This window comes from Brienomyrus brachyistius, chromosome 24 (genome assembly GCF_023856365.1).
Source record: "Brienomyrus brachyistius isolate T26 chromosome 24, BBRACH_0.4, whole genome shotgun sequence".
Classification (NCBI taxonomy): domain Eukaryota; kingdom Metazoa; phylum Chordata; class Actinopteri; order Osteoglossiformes; family Mormyridae; genus Brienomyrus; species Brienomyrus brachyistius.
The window spans coordinates 4,248,042-4,271,899 of NC_064556.1; the positions used below are offsets into that span (position 1 = coordinate 4,248,042).

The 23,858-nt window shown below is 45.8% G+C and overlaps 1 protein-coding gene across 1 annotated transcript in view; it reads right to left on the reverse strand.

Annotated features, from left to right (window-relative positions):
* Positions 1–7,367: 7,367 nt before the first annotated feature.
* Positions 7,368–23,858, reverse strand: part of LOC125720227 (PDZ and LIM domain protein 4-like) — a 29,246-nt gene continuing 12,755 nt past the window's right edge. Inside the window, 7 exon segments of the mRNA XM_048995451.1 lie at positions 7,368–8,616; positions 8,618–8,762; positions 9,419–9,521; positions 9,524–9,559; positions 11,828–11,985; positions 12,368–12,555; positions 21,377–21,461. Coding sequence (XP_048851408.1) covers positions 8,557–8,616; positions 8,618–8,762; positions 9,419–9,521; positions 9,524–9,559; positions 11,828–11,985; positions 12,368–12,555; positions 21,377–21,461 — 775 coding nt within the window. The 3' untranslated portion in view covers positions 7,368–8,556.

Here is a 23,858-nt window from a genome sequence, read left to right on the forward strand (position 1 = left end):
CTCTAGTGTTTCACCATATGAGAGTTTTATGGGAAACAAAATTCAGCCGCTTGATTCATTTCGTCCTGGCGGCAGCCTGGAGCCGCTTTCTCTGCCACGTACGCCCACCACGACAACTGCGGCTTCATCTGTCCCTGTGAAGCACACAAGGCTTTAAACATCTTTATTGTTGCAGGGAGGGGAAGGAAGATCGTATGTGCAACAGATCGATGGATGAGAAAACACTCAAGCGCGTATGAAACACAGATCCGTGTGAGAGGTTTTCTTAAAAAAATTATAGGAGGCCAGTATGGAGAAGGGGGGTGTGCAGATGGTAAATTGACTTTAATAAGACTGCAGTGCACTAGCCACCTGCTTAACAGGTGGAAGATATTCCACATGTAAACCGCATTGCCCCTGCCTGCCAAGCGTGTGCACTGAGGGAAAAGGCACTTTTGGGAAACCCGTCAGGAGAAGTTACCAAGATCGACGTCAGGATAATTATTTCCCAAACTGTCATAATTCTAACGTGTAATCGTCCACAAATAACGAAGCGTAGTAGGGTGCTGGCACGCCATAAAACGAACCAATAAATACGTGTTTCTTAAAGGGGGTCTTCTGCTGCTTAAATGCTGAATGGCCGGAGCTTAGTGCCCATTCATCACAGGCTGAAAATGACTTCATGCTGTTAACCGTGTAATATATAATGCGGTTTTACACAAGGGGTCTTTAGGAAAACCCAGCACATCTGTGAATGCCTCCGCGATGATGTCATATTCGCCGAGTTATAATTAAACCAGCCATGTAATTTCGGGAGTAGTTCCTTGGATGAGAAGCACCAGTGCTTTTCAGTTTCTGAAAAATGTCCAGAGACGTTTCTGCATCCCCCAAACTATTTTTTTTTCAGTGGTCTGCCAACGTGAGTAAGCCTAGACGAAAAACGCGGGTCATGCCAAATAACAATGATAAATTATAAAAACACGCGTTTTTTAAAATGATCTGGAAAAAGCCAGCGAATCGATTTAAATACCTGCGGAAACGAAGGACAGTAATATCGCTCGTCTTATGAGAGGAGTCATGCTCAGTCCATACCGTTTGCCCCCGCATGGAAAAAGATATTACACATGACCGTAATTTTCATTTTATGACTTGTCAGACATCGATACTGTCGGGGTCTTTTGGATTTCTTCTTTTTTAATTTCCAAGTGCCAGTGATTTATGTGATGGGGTGCCGGCCAGGAGGGTGAGGAATTCCAGTGGAGGGAGATGAGGGAAAAAAAGAGATCAGCTAATCAATTCCCAAACTCTCCTACGTAGCGACAGGGAATTCCCAGCAGTCTGTGGCCTCACTGTGACCTGATCACTGACTGTACTTATTTGAAGTGTTTCCCCACACCATCGAGGCGATTTGCCCCCTACGCCGTGCTCATCGCGGCATTCCGAGGACAGCCCACCCTGCATTTGGCTGCCCCTGCCAGCCTATTGTTTCCAGACGAGTGGGTCCTCGGCCCTGGGCCTTGGCGATGACGTGGGACGGCCGAGCGGAACATTCCGGCTTCCTGCCCTAAGCCGCCGTCCCGAGTTCATCCAAAACATGAAGTCACCCTCTCAGACAAATGACTAAGTAGCGACAGAATCCTCCGTTCCAAAGCCTATTGTTGCTATCCACAAGTCAAATAAATACATGGCTAACATCTCAATACCTAATCCCAAGTTTTCTGCTCTTGTTTAGCCGTCACTGTTATCTGGTGCCTTTATTACCAAACTCATTTGTGAAACACAAATGCTACATGTTTACATGTTTTAATATTTTTTAAGGATGTAGCCTTTCCACTGTGTTGTAGCTGGGTACTCCAAAAAGTCATACTTTGGAAGCGGAGAGCTTTCCCTCGAGAGAGTCTGCAGCTCACGTCACGCTGATTTATCTGTGTCTCCCAGCCTAACCAACTGCGTTGTGCCTGACAGGTTCTCAAATGAAAAACATCTGTCTCGCTCACGAGGGTTTCTACACACGTAGCTCCAGTCCGAGAGTTAGAGATTTACCGTTTTGGAAGTGCACGTGTAAACAGCCGGCTCGGAGTTTCAAAACGAAGACCGGTCATTAACCCTCGAAAAAAAAAATTCCCCGCGAAGGTAAAGTCGCCCCTCCAAGAAGATCCCTGCACTGTTGCGTTAATGAGGACCAAGAGGTACTTTGTCCAGCCTGAGGCAGTAGCAAACGTCCGGTCGTTTTTGACCACGTTGCTTTTCTTGGCATACGCGCGTTGGCGGATTTCCATTCGACTTCTCATTTCCAGTAAAGTTGACGTTAAGGTCAGTTCGTGGCTTTTTTTGCACCCGCGCACATGCATGCTGATCAATAAGTCCATAAGGAAGAATTTTTAAAGCGTATATCCACTCAAGCACCCCCCACTGACTGATTTATCACGGGGAAGGTGATAGACCATCACAGTCCAGACTCAGGAGAGGGGAAGAGGCAAGACTGAAGACAAAACCCCAAAAACCCAACCGCAGATACTGTGCTCAGCTTTTCTTGTGACCTTTGTCATGCAGGACAGAAGAGCAGTGTTTCTCAAACCGGTCCTCAGGGACCCCCCCCCCAAACGGTCCACATTTTTGCTCTCAGGGAACTGGGAGGGAGCAGAAAAGTGGAACACCTTGGTTTGAAAAGCACTGGATTAGAGGACATTGATGTATTACAGGCAAGATGCCATTTTACGTCCTTGTATACATGTGCATACTTGAATGAGCTTGGTACTGAGCTGTGTTTGCCCACTATTACAGGATACCATTACCTCTCATCCTTGCTTACATGACAGAGGTCTGTGTGTGTAACCTACAAACATATTAGTTACTGAGAATCCCTATCCATTGGTGAAATAATTTCGGGATCTTTTTTGTACCGAGACATTTAAACTAAAAAGATCCAGTTCGGCCTTTGCACGCACAGGCAGTCAGAGGGTTAAAGATATCTGGACAGACACAGCGGCTCACCAGGGACAGGACCGGAGACCCCAGCTCACAATTTTCACCGTGGTTTCCCTGCAGCCTCCTGTACAAGTCCGTGAGGTAATGCACAGTATGTTTGTTTTATGCTCCTTAAAAATTATTTTGCAAACAATGCAATAATATTTTACGATATTTATTCCTAAGCCCCTAGCCTCTTGTTACAGCGCTTGACTCATTACATCTGTTATAATACTGGAAATCATGTGGTTGTGTGTGTGTGGAATTTATATCCGGAAGGTTGCTAGTTTGAATCCCATAGTGTTTCGCGAGTGGACCATGAACAAGTAAACCGATGCTTTTGGAGCTCGCTGAAAGATCGTAAACACAAAAAAACAATCAAAAACAATACTGCAAATGATTTTTATCACATAAAATCATATTATATAAATATTAGTAATACATTGTTACGCTGAGGCATCGCTAAGGAAACAGGGAAGATGCACATGGCGACTCCCGACAACAAGGGTTTATTAACAGAACACAACTGCAAAACCAGAAAGTAAAGGAACCACGAGGGATCAAAACAAGACAGATAATACATGAACTTACTAAAATTAAATCAGAAGGGTAACTAACACTAAAACTGGAAAAAACACGTGGGAACCGATCAATTAGTAAACAAGTAATGACACAAGTAGTAACAATTGCAAGGTGACAACTAAACGCCACAACACATAGCAAACAACCACAATGACCGACTAAATAACAGAACAGCGGCAGGCGCTTAAATACACACAGAAAACAAGGGCCAGGTGTGGACTATTAAGGACTAAGGGCAACCAGGAACAGGTGAGGGCAATCAACAGATACACAAAAGGTCCAAACACTAAGGGAAATGCCATTATTTAATCTTTGTTGGTTTTGTGTTCAGGGTACAAACCATGTAAATTATGCCATTCTGTCTAGAAAGTTACTACAGTTATTGCTCAGGCTACCAGGTCGAGGTCAGGAGGGCCCAAGCGTTACTCACAAATTGTCATATCGCTCGCTGAGATACTCCGGCCCCAAAGCCTCGCGAATGTGAAAGGGGTTACTGTATTTCATGCACGCACAAATGGTACATGACTGACTGAATGAAGTTTAATTAAATTATTGACTTACTAGAGGTGGCTTGTTCTTCAAATTGCTTCTGGCTTTAACCTAAAAATTAAACAGATGACGAAGCCTTTTAAAATTCTCCCTTGTCACTTATGTCCCCAGAAGCCTAAAAACACACACGGTCTTTAGTGCGTATTAGTAGACGTTTAATCACTCAAAGTCAGAAGATGTTGTGAGTAACAGGGTTGGTTAGCTGGCAGTGACAATGCATCATATTGTCGAGCTGGAATGTGATTGCCGGTGTTATGACAACGGGCCCAAGTGACAGTAATCAGGTAAGCGGGGGGGGGGGGAACATAGTGCTGTTGGAGTGATGACGACACTCCTAGTCGATACCAACCTATCCTCCCTTGCCTTGCCTCTCTCTGCCGCCATTTGACGATGTAGGACCTGGTGAAGGTCAGGGAGCGTGCAGGGGGTAAAACCACAAAGCCTGATCTCTTCATACCCGGCCGGCTTCATACCTGGAGGTCTGACGTCCCACCTTATCCCAACCATGGACCACTGAAAGTTTATCTCACGCTCTGTAGACACGCTTTTTTTTCGGAACATGTCTTTCTCAGGCCTATTCCAGGCCCATGACTATATTTTCTACTGCTGTATTTGCAGCAATAACAATAATCCCACAAGGCCGTCAGCACCAAAGTCTCCAGTCAGACGAGTCTAATCTCTGCTCTCCTCCTTCTCCTCTGCTAGATCCTCCTCTGGGTTTAACCGTGCACACCTGAGAGTAATTAGCGAAACAAGCCCAATGTTCAGGTGTGGCTGCAAGACTAAATCCATTGCTCAAAGGTTTGTTTACTGTTGAACTAACTGAAGAGACTTTATCTTTAAAATTTATCCACAAATTGTTTCATCCATAAAAAGATTTTGGAGTAGTCCGGATGTCTTTTCAATCCTAATAACTAAAGAAAATAAAATTGGCTTATTGATATCATAAATATGTAAATTAACGTTAAAGCTCATTATGGATCTTATGGTTCCATTAATGGATAATGCAAAATTGATTTGTTAAAAAGATCCGGATCAAATCTGGGGGATGGATTCCACGGTTGTTTGTTTTACCAGCAGTTTATGACCAGGCAAATTTTTCATAAGGTTTCTTAATTACAGTGTAATTAACGCCGCTTGTCACGTGTGGGAGTGGCCGATCAGGATAGCAAGTCGCTCAATTTGCAGAAGGAAGACATCAGAATGAAAACGCAAAAAAATAAATAACACATTGATAGGGTAGGGAAATGCATTTTTACCGTGTGAAGTTTTCTTTCTGCTTTTACTTAGGAAAACTAAAAGAAAATGATGTTCCTACAAGCCGCTGATGTGTCTGAAATATAAATTGTGTTGTTTTACGTACCCTTTTAAAAAAAAAAATATGATGTATGGTGGAGTGACAGGCTACATTTTTGTTCCGGTATTATTATTTTTTTTACATCTAGAAGGTTCTTATGTTCACAAGCATTGGTTTATTTGAACTGTGTGGCATCCTGGAAGTAAATTACTATTTTGCGAAATGTAATAATATACAAAGGTAGTAATGTCCACCTATGGTTTGGTATGTAGGTGTGTGGAAAGAGTAAATAAGCCGAACCGTCTGTTGTCTATCCATCTGTCTGTCACCACCTTTCCTCGGGTGTGGTGGGGGATTTGAGAACCCCCCCCCCCCCCCCCCCCGGAATTGTGATCGTGAGATGAAACTGAAAACTTTAGTAGGAAGACAAAGTACAGCTTAAATGGTACCATGTTTAATGGTAGTGATAATCTGGCCGAATACGTAAGAACAATTAATTGATTGGTTTTTATTTTAACTGTATCACGGGATTTACTTACATCTGTGCTCTTTAATTCTGTTCTACACAAGCTCTCTGCAGTCATATTCGATGTATTGTGTGCTTCACTAATGTCATTGTAGCGATTTTAGTCAGACATTGAAGAGCACGGATTGTTGTAATGGGAAGTGAAATGCTTAACTTCTGATCAGAATGTTGCTGAAGGAAAATGAGATGTTGAAATGCTGTGGACTCCTACAATGCAGATGAGGTCTCTTTCCAAAGCAATTTCAGTCAATAACTTAAGACGCAGTGTGACGGACTCAATAGCTGTTTAAAACGTCAAATGTTATTTAAGAGGCACCGAGAGAAAAAGTTGCTGGAAACTTTTTCACGGTGATATTTTTGCCACGGCTCCTGCTCTTGATTCCTGTTTCTTACGGCTGTAAGTTCGCCGCTGAGTACAGATAATTACACACTGCAGTGGACCGCAATCACCTTTTCCGCTTCATTGTCTGGACCGGTTCCCCGTGTCAGGAGGGAAAGACTGGGATTGCTCGGGAAAGTAACCACTGAGCCGAAACGCAGCTGCCGTTGGGGATTTCACACTCGATCCTTCTCGATCTGTCCTCGAGCAGCCAGATCCCCGCCGCATCGATCGCGGTCAGCCTGTCAGCCCGGAAAGCCGAACTCGTTAAATCTCCCCTTGACCGCCGGCTTCCGCCTCTTTGAAAAGTCTGCCACGCTACAACTCCTCAAATGGGGCTTGCCGGTTCTAAGCTCCTCTCTGGGGATTGCGGCACCACTGGGAAAATATAATAATAGATGTAAATTTAATGGAGTATTAAAATGTCCACGGACTGTTTCTGATTAGGAGGAACCCGAACGTGAGGAATCGGTCTAAGCCGCGCGGTGATTGACTGCTATTCCAAAGTCCGCCACAAACTACTTTGGTTACATTTCACTCCTTTTTAGGTCTGCGTCCACCCTTTTTATACGAAAAAACAACGTGCATTTATTTTATCACACTTTTATTCATAGTGAGAAAAGCCTAGGTACAGAGAGCAGGGGCAGCCAGTATCCCGTGATCCTGGAGCCATTAGGCTTAAGGGCTTACCTCAAGGCCCGAACAGTGAAGGGATCATGCTCTCAACCCCGGGAGTCGAACCCACAACCTTCAGATCACTGGCACAGATTTCTAACCTACTTGTCAGTTTTTGAAACACGTAAGTTACATGTGATTTACTTAAAAGAAAATTCTTTTACAGCATATTTACAGATAGAAGTGTATAAATGTAAGAATGCACTAAGGTCAATATAATTTCAAGGACTGATCTCTTAAACCAGTATGGATAAACACAAAAACATCGTTCAGCTGGAGGTTTTGCATTATTTTTTTCCTTTAATTATTCTCAAACTGGAATGAAAATCCGAAACAGGACATGTGGCTGAAACAATAAGTTATAAATCTGAAACGACTTCTGGAATGACCAGTAAACATTTCACTGTGAAAGGTTTGTGAAGCAAACGATGACAGTTTATTGTTTTGCGATAAGAAAAAAAAAAACAAACTTGCAGCAAACAATTAACAAATATATACAATACTCAATATGTTAGAAAACACATCATTCCATACAATTTACAGAACTCTTGGCATCGATCTCCCTATACTGGTGCTACTGGGAAGAGGCAGGGGTTAATCTAATGAGGCATTACCGCAAGCAAAAATGTTCTGTCAGAATACAGTTTTTTCAGCAACCTGCTCGCCCATAGAAAAATACCTTTTCCTTTTTAAAATACAATCAAAATATTTTACAAACTTCACCTACCAGACCACTAAAATTCAATTTAACGCAGCTGCTGTTGTGGATAAAATCCAAAGAAAACCAAATTCTGTAATGAAATTTGAAAAGTTACTCCAAATCACTAGCAGTGGAACCTAATATTCTTAGAGGCGCTGACCGTGACATTTTACATTAACAGTAAAATGATGTTTCAAAATGAGCCTGTCGTTTCGCCAGTACTGATAACTTCGCCGAAACCGAAACTAATTAATATTATTTCCACATGTTTATTGGTCCATGGACAGACATTTGAAAGAGTGTCTTCCCCCCCCCCCCCCCATCTGTGTCTTGTCCCAATTCCCCACAGTTTTCCAAAGTTTGAGAAGCAGTGAAATGTATTTCAACACTTGCCACTGTAATGACTACTCTGAGACTGCGTTGAAGCTGCGAGAACCCTGACTTCCTTCCTGTATACATCAGGCTCTCCTCCTCCGGTGTTCTGTGTCCTTAACGATTCACTCATCACCTCCAAGAAACGGCCTTCATACTTTATGAGCCATACACGGCATATTAAAACTAGTATAAAAAAAAATAACTACCACCGCAGAAGTGCTAAGGCTACGGAAAATGAAGTTCCTGCTTTAGTACTTTGAGCTGAAATGACCTATCCGAAAAACCTCAGGAGTTTTCGAAAACAGAACAAAGTCCGCGAAGATTCATACCATCTTAGCAAGGATATTGTGCCTTAAGTACAACAGAGTAGGAATGGAGAATGACCACGGAAAGTTTTATTGGCTGCTTTCGTTAAACCGTATCGCCGTCTGCCGTGCCGTTAGGACATGCAGTGCACAGTGAAACATTGTGAGTTAAAAAAAAAAAAACGAACGGGAATGACAGGCGTGAGTTGGAGGGATGCCTCCTCAGACTAGCTCCACTTTGGAGTTGGGGTAGACGGCGACGACGTCGTAGCCCTCGGGCGGGCTGCACGCGTGCTTTCGCGCAGTTCTCACAGTACAGATTCTCCTCGATGAAGAAGTAGCCCCTCTTCTTCAGGTTCAGGCCGCAGTCGTCACACATGAAGCAGTCGGGGTGGTAGAGCTTGTCTCGGGCCTTCACTATGGTACCCCTGCAGAACAGGACGTAGGTCTGGTTTCAACTTCAGTAGGGACCAAGTCATGCCCCCTAAACACACGCGGTACTCCCAGAATTTCGGTAGGGACACGCCCCTACTGTCCATACCCAAATCTGCATCGTTGTCCTGTAGGACCCAATAATGAACAAGAAGATTGATCGCCGGAGGAACCTTAAGAACGGCGGTCGTTGGAAGAGATTTGAGGACAACAACTGCTGTAGGTACGTTAAGAACAATGGCCGATGGAGGAACTTTAGCAAAGTGTGTCGCGTCGAGGTGGGTATTTCACGTGCAGAGTGTACAACTCAAAGCCAAGATTTTGTTTCAATCAACCAGATGAGTATGAAGAGTCACAGGGTTCTCAACTGGCTGGATGAAATAAAATCTTTATCTGGACTTTTACTCTCTGGACCTAAACTACCCACCTCTGTGGCTCACTCGGGCATTTGCTTTCACTGGCCACCTCTCCTCCTCTCGCTAAACGCAGTCACTGTTTATCTCTGGCAATATGGCAGATTACAAACCACAGACACTTCCCTGAGGAGTCTAACGTAAACCATAACCGAGGAAGGACTGTTCTTCGTTGGGCCATGAGGTTGGAATCTCCCTGACACGAGAGCCTCACGGCGTAACCACGGCGATTCACTCACACGATGCCGTTCCCGCAGCGGGTGCACAGGGGCAGCTTCTGCAGGCCGGGCAGAGGGGTGTTGATGGGACTGGACAGCCGGGGTACTGGCGACCGGACCGGGACCTCACAGTCCTGCCGGGTCGGTCTGTCGGGGAAATACCTGCAAATCAAGCCCCGCAGGAGTTAGAAAGAAAACACACAGTAGACCTGCATGTGAAGGCGGCCTGAACCGTGTCCCGCGACAGCTGTCAGAGACATTCATCACAGCCTTGTTCCTCTAAGCGAAAAGGGCGTCCCGACGGCGCCACCCGCAGTTGCGAAACATACCGTATTTGCGCACGTGGGGGAGGAGTGGGTGGGGGGCAGAGTAGGATCTCTTATTGGCGGGGGGGGGCGGCTTCGCACCTCTGCCAGGATGTTTCTTTACTCGCACTTTAAAGATCAGGCTGCTCCGGCAGCCAGTCCTGGCACTGGGGGGTGGGTGGGTGGGTGGGGGGGGGGACATTCCTCATTAAGGCGCCAAGGCTCACACAGCAGTGTTAGTATTGCACCCTGTGTGGGGGGGGCGGCTGTGCCAAACAGAGCAATTAGCTCAACACTTACCCCACTAGAACATCCTTAATGTGGAGAGGGGGCGGGCATTACAGTGTAGCTGACCCCCCCCCCCGCAAAACACTTTCACAGCGCCACGTCCTGCTCTCCTTTTCAGAGATCTTACTCCGATCCTTTCGCACCTGATTGAAGCGAACGCTCGAATTTTGCAACGGCGCCCTGACGAATGCGCTGTGAGTTTTTGTCACCCCCCCCCCGATGAGGTTACCATTTTCCCGACACCCTACCCCCGGCAAAACTGCCCCCAGAGCACACCAAAGCTATATAAGCACAGACGTGCTGTTGTCAGGGTTTTTCAGCGGGTGGCGGCATGTGTGACGGCCCGCAGAAGGTTTACGGCGGCTCTGAGAAAATAAATAAATCGGAAAGGGTCGTGCTGGGCCCCGACACCCCGGATCAAATGCTCGGAAATTCAGAGGCGAAGGAAACTCGGCGATGATATATTAGCAGACAGATTCCTTTTCTGACAGGGGGAAAAGACCCGGGCAGACGAAGACACTTCTGATTAAATTAAACGACAAAAAAAAAAAAAAACTGCTGACAGTTTCAAGAGCTTATTTTTGCTCTCCTGGCTTCAGCTTGTCACCCCCCCCCCGATTACCATAACAGGGAGGGACACACATTTGTGTTTTTAGAAAAAATCACTGTCATATGGGTGTTTACATCTAGGGGCTACTCCATGAAGCCATTCAATTAATAAAATACCAAGTGTACACGTCCTGCCTAGTCAAACATTGCCTTTTAAAAATCTCCTTTATCCGCCTGTTAATATTTACAGCCATTTATAAATTAATAACAGGGACTGGCACCAATCCGAGTTATGCTCAAGTTCCTCTGATAACAGGAGTCCTGTCCGCAGATAAGGTCACCCACAATTCCCCTCACCGAAATCCTTTTGCTGTCCCGCACCGAATGACAATGCGCTTTGTTCCGTAACCAGAATTTCTCCAAGCCACATGTTTTACCAATTTAGACAGCTGCATGTGCTTAGTGGAGGAACACGAGTTAAATTCGAGTCAAATGTTCACAACGAATCCTGGGACTTAAACCAGCACCCTTCGGTCTGAACAACTGCGCCGCGGATGTCCCGCATTTGCTCAGCAGCCGAATTAATACTTTTGTGGAATTTATACATATAATAAAATAAAACAACAGGAAAGTTTCAGAAGTTAAACTTCCATCTGACTTCGATGCTGCATATACTATAGGCAGAAATCCATTATTATAAGCTTATTCCTTAGATACTAATGTACTGACAGAGCTTAACATATGTTAACAGCGTTTATGCATTTTTAAACATTATGTATCTGGGGGACTCAAAGGTACCAGCCAGTGAGCCAGACTGATTCATGAGATGGTTCTCTGCTGATGGTTGCCTGTTTGGTTTTTAATATATATATATAAACTTTAATTCTCGAATCCAGCCGGCCAATGGATTGATCGGTTTCCATAGAAAATAAAATCTCTAATCGGCATCAGGCCCTGGTCCACAACCCCCACTTCCACCCTGGGTTGACAAATTTTACTACTGCTACCCCCCTGCCCCTAGTCGACAATTTTTACCCCCGCTGTCCCCCTCCCACAGGTCGACAAATTTTACTGTCCTTACCCCCTCCCCCTCGGGTTGAAAAAATTCACGGGCACCACCCCCTCTCCAAAACCACGAGATCTGCTTGACCTGAGGACCTCTTGGACAGTGCCCCCTCCCCAGTTATTTGAGTCTGAGACCCCTGCTGCATATGGCACGTGACACCTTCCGACATTATTGCATGGAAATAATATGAAAAACAGCAAAAGGTTACAGGCGTAGTCTTACCTCCATCTTCAGCCTGTAGTATTTCCTGGAGGTACCGGAAAGATCCGGACTGTTTGGGCTCGGAGATGGGCTCGGCGGGGTCCTGCAGCATCTTATAGACCTCAGACTCGGTGTCGAAGCCATTGCGGTTGGTCGGGGAGAGCACTGGCGGCTCGGGGCTGAGGAGACAAGGCCTGGCTTGAGTCGGAAGGCTAGCAGGGTGCGGGTGGTCCATCCCGGGAGGCCTGCCGACGCCTCATCGCGCGGCCTGCCCTAACGGCAGTGGGCGCCCAAAATCACACACCAGGAGGAAGTCTGCAGCCGCCCCTCGCTGGCCGTCGGGAAAGGCGTGCTCCCCGCTGCGCGATGCATACATACGCCCTTTTGTCCTAGAAAGACCTCGCTCTTTGATAAGGCACCTGATAGGTGTGCCGGCGTGACATAAATCACCCCCGATCCGAGGCGAGGTTACACCCCAGGGTGTGTGCTCCCCAATTACCCCCCCCCCTCCGGAACCGCAGAACAATGAGGGCCCTTTCCCACACACTGGGCTCACGTTACCTCTGGCGGGAGCTGAAAGACAGGCCACTCATCTGCCTCGACAGGCTCCGGTCCCCGTTGTTGTTGGCGTAGAGTCCAGCCGGGTTATTGTACTGGGGGCTCGCTTTCCAGCTGCCATTATTCAGGGGGGGGTCGGTGGGATATTGTGCTGGCTTTCTGTTGCTAATGCTCCCAATGGGCCGGAAATCCTAGAAGAAATGAGGGCAGGGTGGGAAAAATACACACACATTTACCTGGTGGCCTCAATTCATACAGACATTCAATCAATCCCCCCTCCGCCTTTGTGACTTTCTATGAGACTATACAGGCTGGTGCTGTTTGCAACCAAAATTTGTATTTACTTTGACTTTCTGTTACACTTATTGACATTTGCTTTATTTAACAGGTGCTATTATCCAAAGTGAAATACAATTGAGAATGCAGGGTTGGCCTTTCTTCGGAGGAATTAGGATTTAAGGACCCTACTCAGGGTCTTAATGCTGGAATCACTCTGCCAAGGGGGGGGGGGGGGATTTAAACCAACAACCTTCCGGCTACAGATACAGCAGCCTAACCTGCTGAGTCACATACCGCCCCCCCCATCTATTGCTATATGTTCTACAGCTACTTGTGAAGAGATTCAATGCGAATCAAAGCATGAAGATATTAAGCGAGGAGAAACTGCTTCGGCGTGAGCAGCCTATCGGTTTGAGGCGTCCAGATCAGATTCGAACAGTGGCATTGTGGGATAGCGTTTACACGTATCTGTGACTCTGATCTGTCACGTGTCGGAGTGAATGCTGAGACCTTGCCAGTACCTTTATCCGAAACAATTCTAAATATTGCTCAATTAAAATGTGTTGCTCCGGGGTATAAACGCTTTACAATAGCGCAGCAGAACGGTGATTCCATGAATCCGAAACTGGCAACCTTCGGTAAGACCTGGCAACCTTCCGGCTATCACCAGTAGGCAAACTGTGACTTTATCAGAGTTTACCCTGCGTTACAGCGGGAGACAAAGGTCGCAGCCAGTTACGCCGGATTGGTGACGATCATAATTCAGAAACGAAAGGCAGGTATAGGGACTGGTGCATTTTGACAGCATGATGACGTTTGAACATCAGGAAAGCCTTTTAAATATGCAAGATGCACAGTACAAACAGCATGATTCCTGTTTCGCAACATCCTTAATACCAAACAATTATTTTAATTAGTTAACACGTATTTGGTATATATGTTCTAATCTCTTTTTAAAATTAAACTGCATAGTTAAATTACAAAAAAAAAAACACACACACACACACACACACACACAGAATATCGCAACACTACCAGCTTTAGAAAACACGGAATTAGTAAAAAGTGAGGTTTTAATATGACTAATGCATTCACTGCCTTCCATATGTCACACAAATTATTCACAGCTCCATTTCTTTGGCAGGTTTCTAGATAAGGCAGAGAATGGTGTGTAAAATAAGCCGCTATCTGTTTCAGGTAGACATTGTGGGAGGTAATGAGCACATTGTGATCTATGGTAAATATTTTGTCTGAATTAGAGTGACTTCATGCAGCTGGGGTGGGGGTTGGTCTGGGTGCCTGGCTCCAGGAAGCAGAGGTTCATGCCCCCCTCCCCACTGGAGTCCAGGGGCCCCCACTTTCCTTGGCTCATCCCTGCAATGTCTGGACCACACACAGGCAGGACCCCCTTCTGGTTTTTTTTGCTCGATGCCACCCCCCCCCCCCCCCAGCAATGGTATATTCCGGAATGGGACCTCAGTGCAGGCCAGTTCCACCGTTCTTTCCATTTCATCCCCGGGGGAGGGCGGGGGGGGGAGGGTACCGCACGTCGTCTCAGGCTTCCGTATCGAGTCACCGTCGTGACGCAACATCTTTTCATCTCTCGAGGAAGCCTGACTCGATTGCCACTTGCACACCACTGAGAATGCACTCGTACCGAAACTGTTACTTCCGCACGTTCAGCCAGCAGGCAAAAAAAAAAAACGAATAAAAACTGTTTAAAGTAGCACATTTGAAACATAATTATGCTGTAAGATACGCGTGACACGTATCCGTCTCCAAGCACAGATTAAATCGCGTGCCGGTTTCCTGATGTAAACAGAGAGAACAGCAGTCTTTGTTTATAATTTGTATTTCAGTGGTCGCACGTGTGCTATTAATAATGTTTTTTTTAAACAAAAAATCGGATGGCAGATTTACAATTCTGCACATCTGGTGCATAGCTTATAAAAGTGCCCTGTCAGTAACGTCTCGGACTAAACCTGCCCTTCCCCCTCGTCTTTTAAGTTGCTCTTAGGATATTATAGCTGAACGTTATTTTCTTTACATAAATGTGGTCAAGCCTGGTGTCTCATTAAACTGATTTATCGGTCCTCCTCCAAAATGGCAAGGAGTCAGGCAGCGCGATGATGAGCGTTTAGTCCCAACACACTCCGTATTTAATATGCAGCCCTATTATCTACTTCAGTAACATTATCGACTTGGCAACCCTATCTGCTTATTTTGTCAATATGCTTCAAATAGTTCCTGTTGCTAGGAGCAGCTCATTTCTGAGAAGTTCAATCATCTGCATGTTTCTCGGCGGTTGTGTCTGTGGGAAAGTGTGACTTTAATAGCCTTGGCAAAGAATGTAGAATATACTTTTTAATTCTCGTCTTTCCTGCTCCTATTTAAAAAGGCCCGCTTAATATGTGGGAAATTCACAAAGAGATGTGTCTGGCATTTATGGTAAGGGGTTATTATGGGCTGTACGTGTAGGCCGCCATGAATCTGTGTCAGCGCAATAGCTAGACATGGGCCTTTGGATGTAGGTGGTGGGTGAAAGATCACTTGAAACAACTCCATGTCAACGTCGCACTTTGCAGAGAAGCTCTGAACATTTCTAAACCCAGGAACACCTCCAGGTTGACCAGCTGTTGTCTGAACGGAGAAGTTCTGGAACTTTTTTTTTTTTCCCCGTAAATGTGAATGTGGCAGAGAGAGCAAATCAAAATCATCTGCCTCCGTGAAGTTCTCTCGATTGACTTCCAGTTCCTCGACCATCTCCGCGTGCCTCGCAGCAATCTCCGGACCTTAGAAAGCATTTCACATGGTGTCCCGCATGGCTAAACACATAAAAAAAAAGCCCTTTATTGTTCCTACTTAAATTACAGACGCTGCAGTGCATTCTGGGACCCCGTGAAGAAAGTTCGATGGAGGTTGCACGCCGAGGTCACAGCTTCTCCCCCCCCCATCATTCTCAAAGAATTCGCTCTTCCGTCCAATAAACGGTGCAGACCAGAAAATTTTCTCGGGGAATGCTGTTTGATTAATTATCACTTTACCCACTGCTAGCTCTTGTGGGAAAGCAACCGCACAGACAAACGGATCAGCAGCTCCTAATCCAGAGCGGCCCCAGATTACGAGATAGCGAGACTGACCTCTCCGGAGCCCACACGCGCTGATTAAACAGTTTGCAAAAGGATAAAAGATGTCATATTCCACCGCAGTCCATAAAGAGCTGCGGTTACCTACATTACAGAAGCTGAATCATTAAATTCACAAGTAACCTAGAAATGACCATAAAATATAAAAGCACAATTTGAAGTAGATGATCTAAGGCTTATTAAAAATAACTGCCTGGTATATTTGACAGGTTCAAAATAAAGGCTCCTTGTTCCAGTCATAAAGGGATTCTGTCTTGTCTCTCGAAGCGGCGAAGAAAAATAAGTTAAGTTACCATGTGAAGTCATGTATTAACCCCTAGCTGTCAGGACTAATAAGTGCTCGATGAGCGAAGTCCGCCGCCCGTGCCAGATTGCCCGCGCATCCCGCGAACAGCGCCGCGCCGAATTGCATTTCACGCCGCTCGCGTTCCCCATTCCTGCCTCTTCGCAGGCCTCCCATCGCACCAGCAACTTTCCATTTGGCGCAGTCGAGACATGCGAAAGGTTTACCCCCCACCCCTGGATACATTCTGCTGCCAGCCGCTTGAGCATGCAGGATCAAATAATCTCTCGCCGGCGGGCATAATATGAACCGTAGTCATATTTTCTTAACGTAAAACGATATAACAATACAGTTCAGGCCTCCGCAACCGTGTTTGCCTGATGACACTTTGAAGCTATTTCTTGCTATAGTGTGCAAAGTCAGGTTGCTTAAATGTCTTGATCACCCTAAGCTATCTTTGTTTAATACGAGATGCCAGCTGGCTCGGGTACAGCAGACAGCTAGGATGGATTAAGTTGGACAGTGTAAGATTGGGTATGGATGGTAAGGACATGTCTATTGTGTGTTTAGAGGGGGGGGGGTGATTTGTTTCCAGTGCTGAAACCAAACCCATGAGTCAGTAACATCTCCATGAGGTGTGGTGACTTGCCCTGGGTCAGCAAATGGCTGGTTAGGACACCCAGGGTCTTTGATTTCAAGGGGTTTGTGTTTCAGGGAGTCTCTGCAGAGTCTTGAGACTTTGCGCTACGTCTCGCATCTGTCCACAGTGATCAGCTTAACGCCGAAACTCTACCCTGCTGGGAAAAAAAAAAAAACGTCTTAAACCGGCTAAGCTGTCTGGCCAACTTAAGATCACATGATGATCAATATGACTGGCTTAGCTTGTCATACCAGCATCACCAGCTTGATAGACTGGTGACCCACCCAACTGGGACATGACCATCTAAGATCATCTTAGACGGGCTAAAACAAGCTACCAGCTGGTTTTTAGCAGCTTATTTCAGCGATGCGAATGCAGCATCACCGACATCCACCTAAATCATTTTGCCACATCCACACAAACTACACCAGCTCGCTAACAGTGTGCATTGCACGGTCAGGAACATTTAGCTTCTGATCGCTACAAGACGACCGGTGTTCCGTAGGTCCTGCACAGTTAACCCTGCACAGCTTCAGCGCAGCACCATCGTTACCAAAGCTTAGATTCCTTCCACTTGAGCTGGAAATGCAATAACCCGTTTTTATCACCACCGCACATCGGATGAACATTTTGCAAGGGTCTCGGAGGCCGAGCCAAAACAAAAAAAGCATTTCTGTTACTCACAGCTTCCACTGGGAATAAGCCGCTGTGATTCATTAGCAGCTGACCGCGTACAGGTTAAAAGTGGAGGGGGGGGGGGAAAATGAAATCACTTCCAATCATACCTTCCTGCCATTATATCCAGCTGGAATTTCCACATCGACAAGTGAGAGCATCCCTTTCCTTGAGCGTGACTTAATATTTCGTAAGGGGACTCACACTTTCATTTCGCACCCTAAAGCCGTTACTTTCAGTGCCAAAATCCCACACCCCCCACATTTTTATTCGGAATCTACTCAACCGTCGTTACTCCTCCCGGTGTTAAGCATCCGTTCCATCTTGTTCCACTGCCCCCTCCTTCAACTTATCCACCCAACTTTTCTTAGGTTGCTGCCGTGCATTACAAGCAGACATTCCCCCCCACTATGAAAATCCTATCTTGGCTTCACCTTCCCAACACTGCTTGCCTGTCACTCTGCTCCATGATTCCTGGGCTACACTGTCCTCCAGGCAGTCATAGACTGACCAATGAGGGTTTTTAAACAGGAAGTTCCATTGAAAAAGGTATCCTTGGCAACGCTCAGGCCCTCAATGCACTCCCTCTTCTCTGGAAAAACGTCTGGGCTGTTTCACACTATGAACAGCACTTCCTCTTAAAGTGTTACCCAGAGTCTGTTCCTGTTTGCTGGGCAGGGAGGCCTGGAAGCGTCAAGTAATGGGACTTTTTGAAATAGCATCATGAGCAAAAAATTTGGGGTCGCCGGGGGCAGATCATCCAAAAATGTCTGGTTGTATAGACTCTGTACTCAAGGCCAGCCTCTATCCTCTCCAAATCTACCACAACACCAGGATCAGGCCCTGCTTAAGAGGCTTGTTTATGGCAGTTAGAGATAGTAGCCTCATTCTGAACCCGTCCAATAGGGCAGGTCTGACCTCAGATGACCTCCAGGATGGCCAGTCAGGGAAACAGGATGAAGTAAGGTCAGCTTTTGTTGCGCAAGCTAACCATTTGCATTCTGGTCCTCTCAGTCCTCCCAAAGACTTTGCCCTGAGGTCAGGGCAGGACAGTTTCATCACTGATTCACGCAGAAGTGCCAGAGACTTATTAATAAAAATAATAGTGCATTTTAATTTTCGTTTCGCTTTTCATAAACTCGAAGGCGCTTACGGAAAACATAAACAGATAAGACAAACAGCTAAAACATTTTCATGGGTCGGGAAAGTTATAAGCCTACGCAAACAAGAAGGTTTTGGGTTTGGTCTCGAAATCAGAGACTGCGTTCAACTCACAAATAGCAGTAGGGAGGGAGTTCAAAGGTTGGGAAGCAAAAAAAAATGTGAGTTGGTACGGTCACCATGGAGACTGGAAGGAGGGATGGAGGGGGAACCAGAGGAAGGGGATCTAAGGCGGAGGGGAGTCTGGTAGGGGGGGGATCAAATCAGAGGGTTATGATGGCGTTCAGCTGGTAAGACCTTTGAATGTTAGAAGAAGTATGTTAGAGTGGATGCGTTCTTTTGTAGGGTAATGGGCCGTGATGTGGGTGAAGAGGTGGACAGTGGATTTCTGGAATATCTGGAGTTTATGGAGAGATTTAACAGTAATACCAGTAAGTAGTGAGTCGGAGTAGTCAAGACGGTTAGAGATAAAGGCAGAAATGAGGGTCTCAGGACCAGAGTTTAGAGAGGCGGGACCTAAGCGGGGCGATGTTGTGGAGGTGAATGAAAGCTGGAAGGTATATGTGCTTCAAACGCAACCAGAGGAGAAGGTGGGTTGGACCAAAATGGAGGACGATCGGCCCAGCTTTGCTGAGTGTCCATTTTGACCTGATGACTATTAGCTCCATTTCCTCGCTGTCAAGCTTGGGAAAATCGCGGCACATCCATAGTTTGACTTCGGAAACACATGATGGGACATGTACTGGCGGCACATTGTCAACGGAGCTGCTACAAACTCACATTTTATCCCACGACATCCTGGATTCCCTTGATGCCAACACTGCCAGCCAAAGCCAAACCAAACATCTCTCCTGTGACTGTCAGCCTGAAGCAGTCTTTGCCCATGTAGTAACCTTAGTCGAATTTATGGAGTTTGCGAAATAGGGCCCATCCACACATTCCCCCCGCATTACCCAGTGCATATAATTACACCACGATGACTGCACAGTCAGTGCTTTACAACATTAATTACGTCTAATTAAAATTTTCCAGCACACCAAGTATTACGAGCTATTGGTCTTCTTTTGCTTTTTTTGCATGATAATGGATTGTTTAGGCGAGCCGTCCTCGGAGTTTTGTTAGAGGTAAATAGATGTTCTCGATCCCTTCTGGGATTAAACACGTCTCGGTAAACAGAGAAGCCAAATGTATTCATTCATGGCATCAATCACAGGCCTAAACACAAATGGACAAAGGCGGCAGTCACTGCTTCGCTAACATAGACCTCCTGCTGGAAATTAACTTGGTCTTCGGGATGATTACAGCACAGCACATAAATGCACCTCCTTGGGGACTTCAGTGTTTCACTGCGTAGCGGAATTCTGGGAAGTTGTGGACTAGGAGAGAAGTAATGAGCCCAAAATCATTACATGGTGTCTGCTGAATTCACTGGATCTGGTCTTTCTTCCCAGTCTTGTGGCTTTGAGCTTCGCCACGAAAAACCAATCTGCTCGACTCCAATGGACTCGATTAAAATGGACCTGTCTGTACCGAGTGCATCTCTTGTCTTACAAGAAAGACCAATTAACTGGAAATCCAGGACAGTGCAAACACAGCACGACCGGTGCAGACTGTTACAGAACAAAAGCCCAAGACCTGGGCTCTGCGTGTAAAACCGGGCCTGAATGGCGCCTGCTGTTCGAGTCACTCGCTCTAAAGCGGAGCGTTTTAAGAGCTGCCAAATCCGAGGCCCACTGCGGGCTGGAGCTCTGGGTAACACGAGGTCCGATTCTCTCCTTCAGGCCCAGAGCAGACCAAGGAAAGAAAGCCAGAGGTGCCATTCGCAACTGTGTGTTGTGTTTGAAAAATTTAAGAGCTCTGCTGTTCTGCAGATGGTACGAACGTGACTATTTGTGAAGGTAAACTTATCACGGCCAGAACAGAGCTAAAGGGCTTAGGTATGTGACATCTAGAACCTCTGTTACTCACACAGTGTTACTACTTACTCATACATTAGCTATGTTATTTATGAGTATTATTTACATGTTGATTGCTCTGATTGTCCTTGCTTGTCAAAGTAAATTTCTTGTATGTTAAAGTACTTGCGATAAATAAACTATTTCTATTCGGAAAAAGCTAGGCACACATAATATTATCGTTGTTGTTGCTGGATATGTATGCAAATACTTGATAATATTTATGAATTAACCATTCTAGTTAGATACTTGCAACTTAATGTTACATTCATAATAAATAGATGTGGTAATAATAACATAATAGCTATATGAAAATAACGATAAACGTAATGATAAATGATAAATAAGCACGAGGCAGAAGTATCTGAGAATGACAGAAGCTGCAAGGCTTGGAGGTTTATTTTTGATCAGCAGCTTTTATGGGCTGTTTCAGCCAAAGGCAGTCGTTGTGGGTCAGACACACCCAGTGTTATTTCGGACGACATCACTCAGGCCTGAACAGGCACAGCGGCCTCGTGGGACTGAGCTGCCGTGAGACATTAATCTCAGGATTTGACTTCCATTCCAGCTTCGCTGGGGATGGATTAAGTAAAACCTGAGTTATCTGCTTGTGGACATAAATCATGACACATTATTCTATTTAACTCCATTTAATAAAGGGCTCTGTTGTGGAAGGTCTGGGAAGAAATGCTTTATAATGAGGAACAGACTTTAGCAGATACTATGCACAATGAATGACTTCACAATTACACAATAACCCTGAACACAAACAAAAATAATACATTGTTTGCTACTGCATTCAATTGTCATTAAACGATACATGATTTATATCTCAATTTAGTTGATTAATATTTCCAATGGTGTCGCCCATACCTGTAGCTCTGCCTCCTGGCATACCCTGAAAGGACTTGTTTTGTCGTCAGTAGGCGCAGTTGGGGACCAGACCTTTCCATCTGTCCTGAAAGAACACATCAGAAAGGTATAAAGTAATGAAAGTGTCACATCAAGCCAATCTACCGCTAAAGACCAACCAATTCCCCGTAAGAATACCATAACTCATAATCAGGCAGGCCACAAGATTACATCTAAATCTAAATTAAGTGGAACAAATTACTGGAGTCTAGAAATTACAGGAGGTTTATGAGCTGGAGATGAAGGCTGGCAACTCATTATTCCAGGAAACCTTGTCGCAAATTATTTAGCTACTAGCTTTCAGCACCATCTTTCCAGAAGTCAGTTCCATGATGTCACTTGGGATAAATCAACAGCTCAAAGGGAGTTCCTCAAGGAGAACGTTCCATCTACCACGGGTCAGGCCCTCACACCTACACAGTAGTCCGCTCCCGAGACAATCACAAAGGGCCCTCTGTGACCGCCCCATTGGCGGAAGGCTCTGATGACATCACCCCAGCTCGCCTGGCAAAACCGGAGGCGGGTGACTCAAAAGCAACAGACGCAAGTGCGGAGGTGTTCATATCAAAACCAGCCCATGCATTTATGCTTGAAGATGTAGATATGACATCCCGCATTCTGTGGCACGACACATGAACAAAGGACTACAGATGACGCAAAGATGGATTGCGGTTGATAAGGAAGAACTTAAGACACATAATCTAAAAAATATATGCGTATGTTTACATATGAAGAAGAGAAGCGGGTACAGTGCAGAAGGCACTTCTGGAGCCGTCTTCAGTACTTCGTTAAAGCCCAATGGAGGGAGCTTGAAGCGATTCTGCTTATTTTTCATTAGCTGTTTCAGAAACAGATGCCAGAGGTTTCAGAAGCCCGACGTTGGAATACCTGACGAGACTAGCCAGAGGATATTCGCTGGAAAAGACCTCGATCACAGTGCGGGAAACGACACCATTTAGGCAACGTCGTGCCCAATAATAAGCTACTTGCCCAAGCATATGCTGTAATTAACAGGAAGAGGAGGTCTCGGGTTCGACCTCCTCGCCATTAGCTATTAGCCATTTGTCTATTAGCCAGTTTAGCTCTTAGGCCATTATGCTCCGTCTGACTTCCCTCCGCATGATGAATCACCACGTGAAGCTGAAGCAGCGGTTCAGGCCGTGGAGGGTTTACTCTGGCAGGGCACCGTTCGGTTCGCTGCAAGTTATAAATCAGTCAATATTTTATTAACGTCAAGGCAAATGATTTATAACGGAACGTCATTCGGAGGTGTCAGAGGTGGCTCCACCAGTGCAAGTTCGTGCAAGTCGGACAGGACTTTGGAGAAGGTATGCCGTTACGGTAAAACAAAGGATAATGCATCCACCGCGCCCGTCATGGCCAGGACGGCAGTGCGAGGGCCGCGTCCTAATTCGGCTTAACTTTATCACGTGGACGGGATGATCCCCCCCCCCCCCCCCCCCCCCCCTTACACCCAACCGAGAGAGTCTCATGGACACAACCTCGTAATTCACGTGGCCCCCGACCTGCCAGTTGGGTGGGGTTCATTCCAAATTGCCTCACAGACAGCAAACATCTTAAGCTGCCCGTAGGTACTCATTTCATGAAAGGCGTGCAAACATTCTCTGCTGGCAGCAATGTCATGTCGTAGGAGACTCGAGCACTAAGATGCAGGGTGGGTTCCAAGACTCTCTGAGTGGGGTATTCAGGTACCCCATAGTTCAAATAGTCTACCAAAAAAACTGGCTTGCTTCCTACCTTTTTTGCAACAGTAACAAATATATGTTGAGATTCCCTGGCATGTACCCAACCATGGGATGTGCCAAGCTTGTGATTGGGTAACCCAGGCTCACCCTGCACCCCCCCCCCCACCCCGTCCTCTGCATTTTATCGCTTTACCATGGTCAGGTGAAGCTGTACCGAAAGCTAGTAACGGTAAGGAAAGTCCCACAATGGAGATTACAAGAATGGTCCCATTGCTGGATTACGCAACACATTTTTCCATAAAATCTACCGTCCTTATGCAAATTTTCTTTCTTCTTATAAGGTGCCCTGATAATATCTTCAGGAGAAAAAAATTATACGCTAATTACCGTAACATCTCATATTACTCAGTACTTTGCCAAGTGGTAGGATTGTTTCTCACAGTTTCAGAATACAGGATGTACCACGTGGTCCCCTGGAAGCACTAAAATCGATATCCTGATTGACAGATGCTTCAGCGTGACACTGATGCCCGTTTAGAGCACATTTCTGACCTTCTGTGGAAGCCGGTCTATTCCAGTAAAGCACCGAGGCAGAAGGAGTGCGGTGCAGAATTTACTGATGATGAGCTTGGTGCCTCACATTACCGTACGGACGGATCAGTTGAGCTGAAACAGTACTGGCAGTACTTATACTCTGAGATAGCAATACTTGGAGTAATATGCCTTTACCTTTGTAC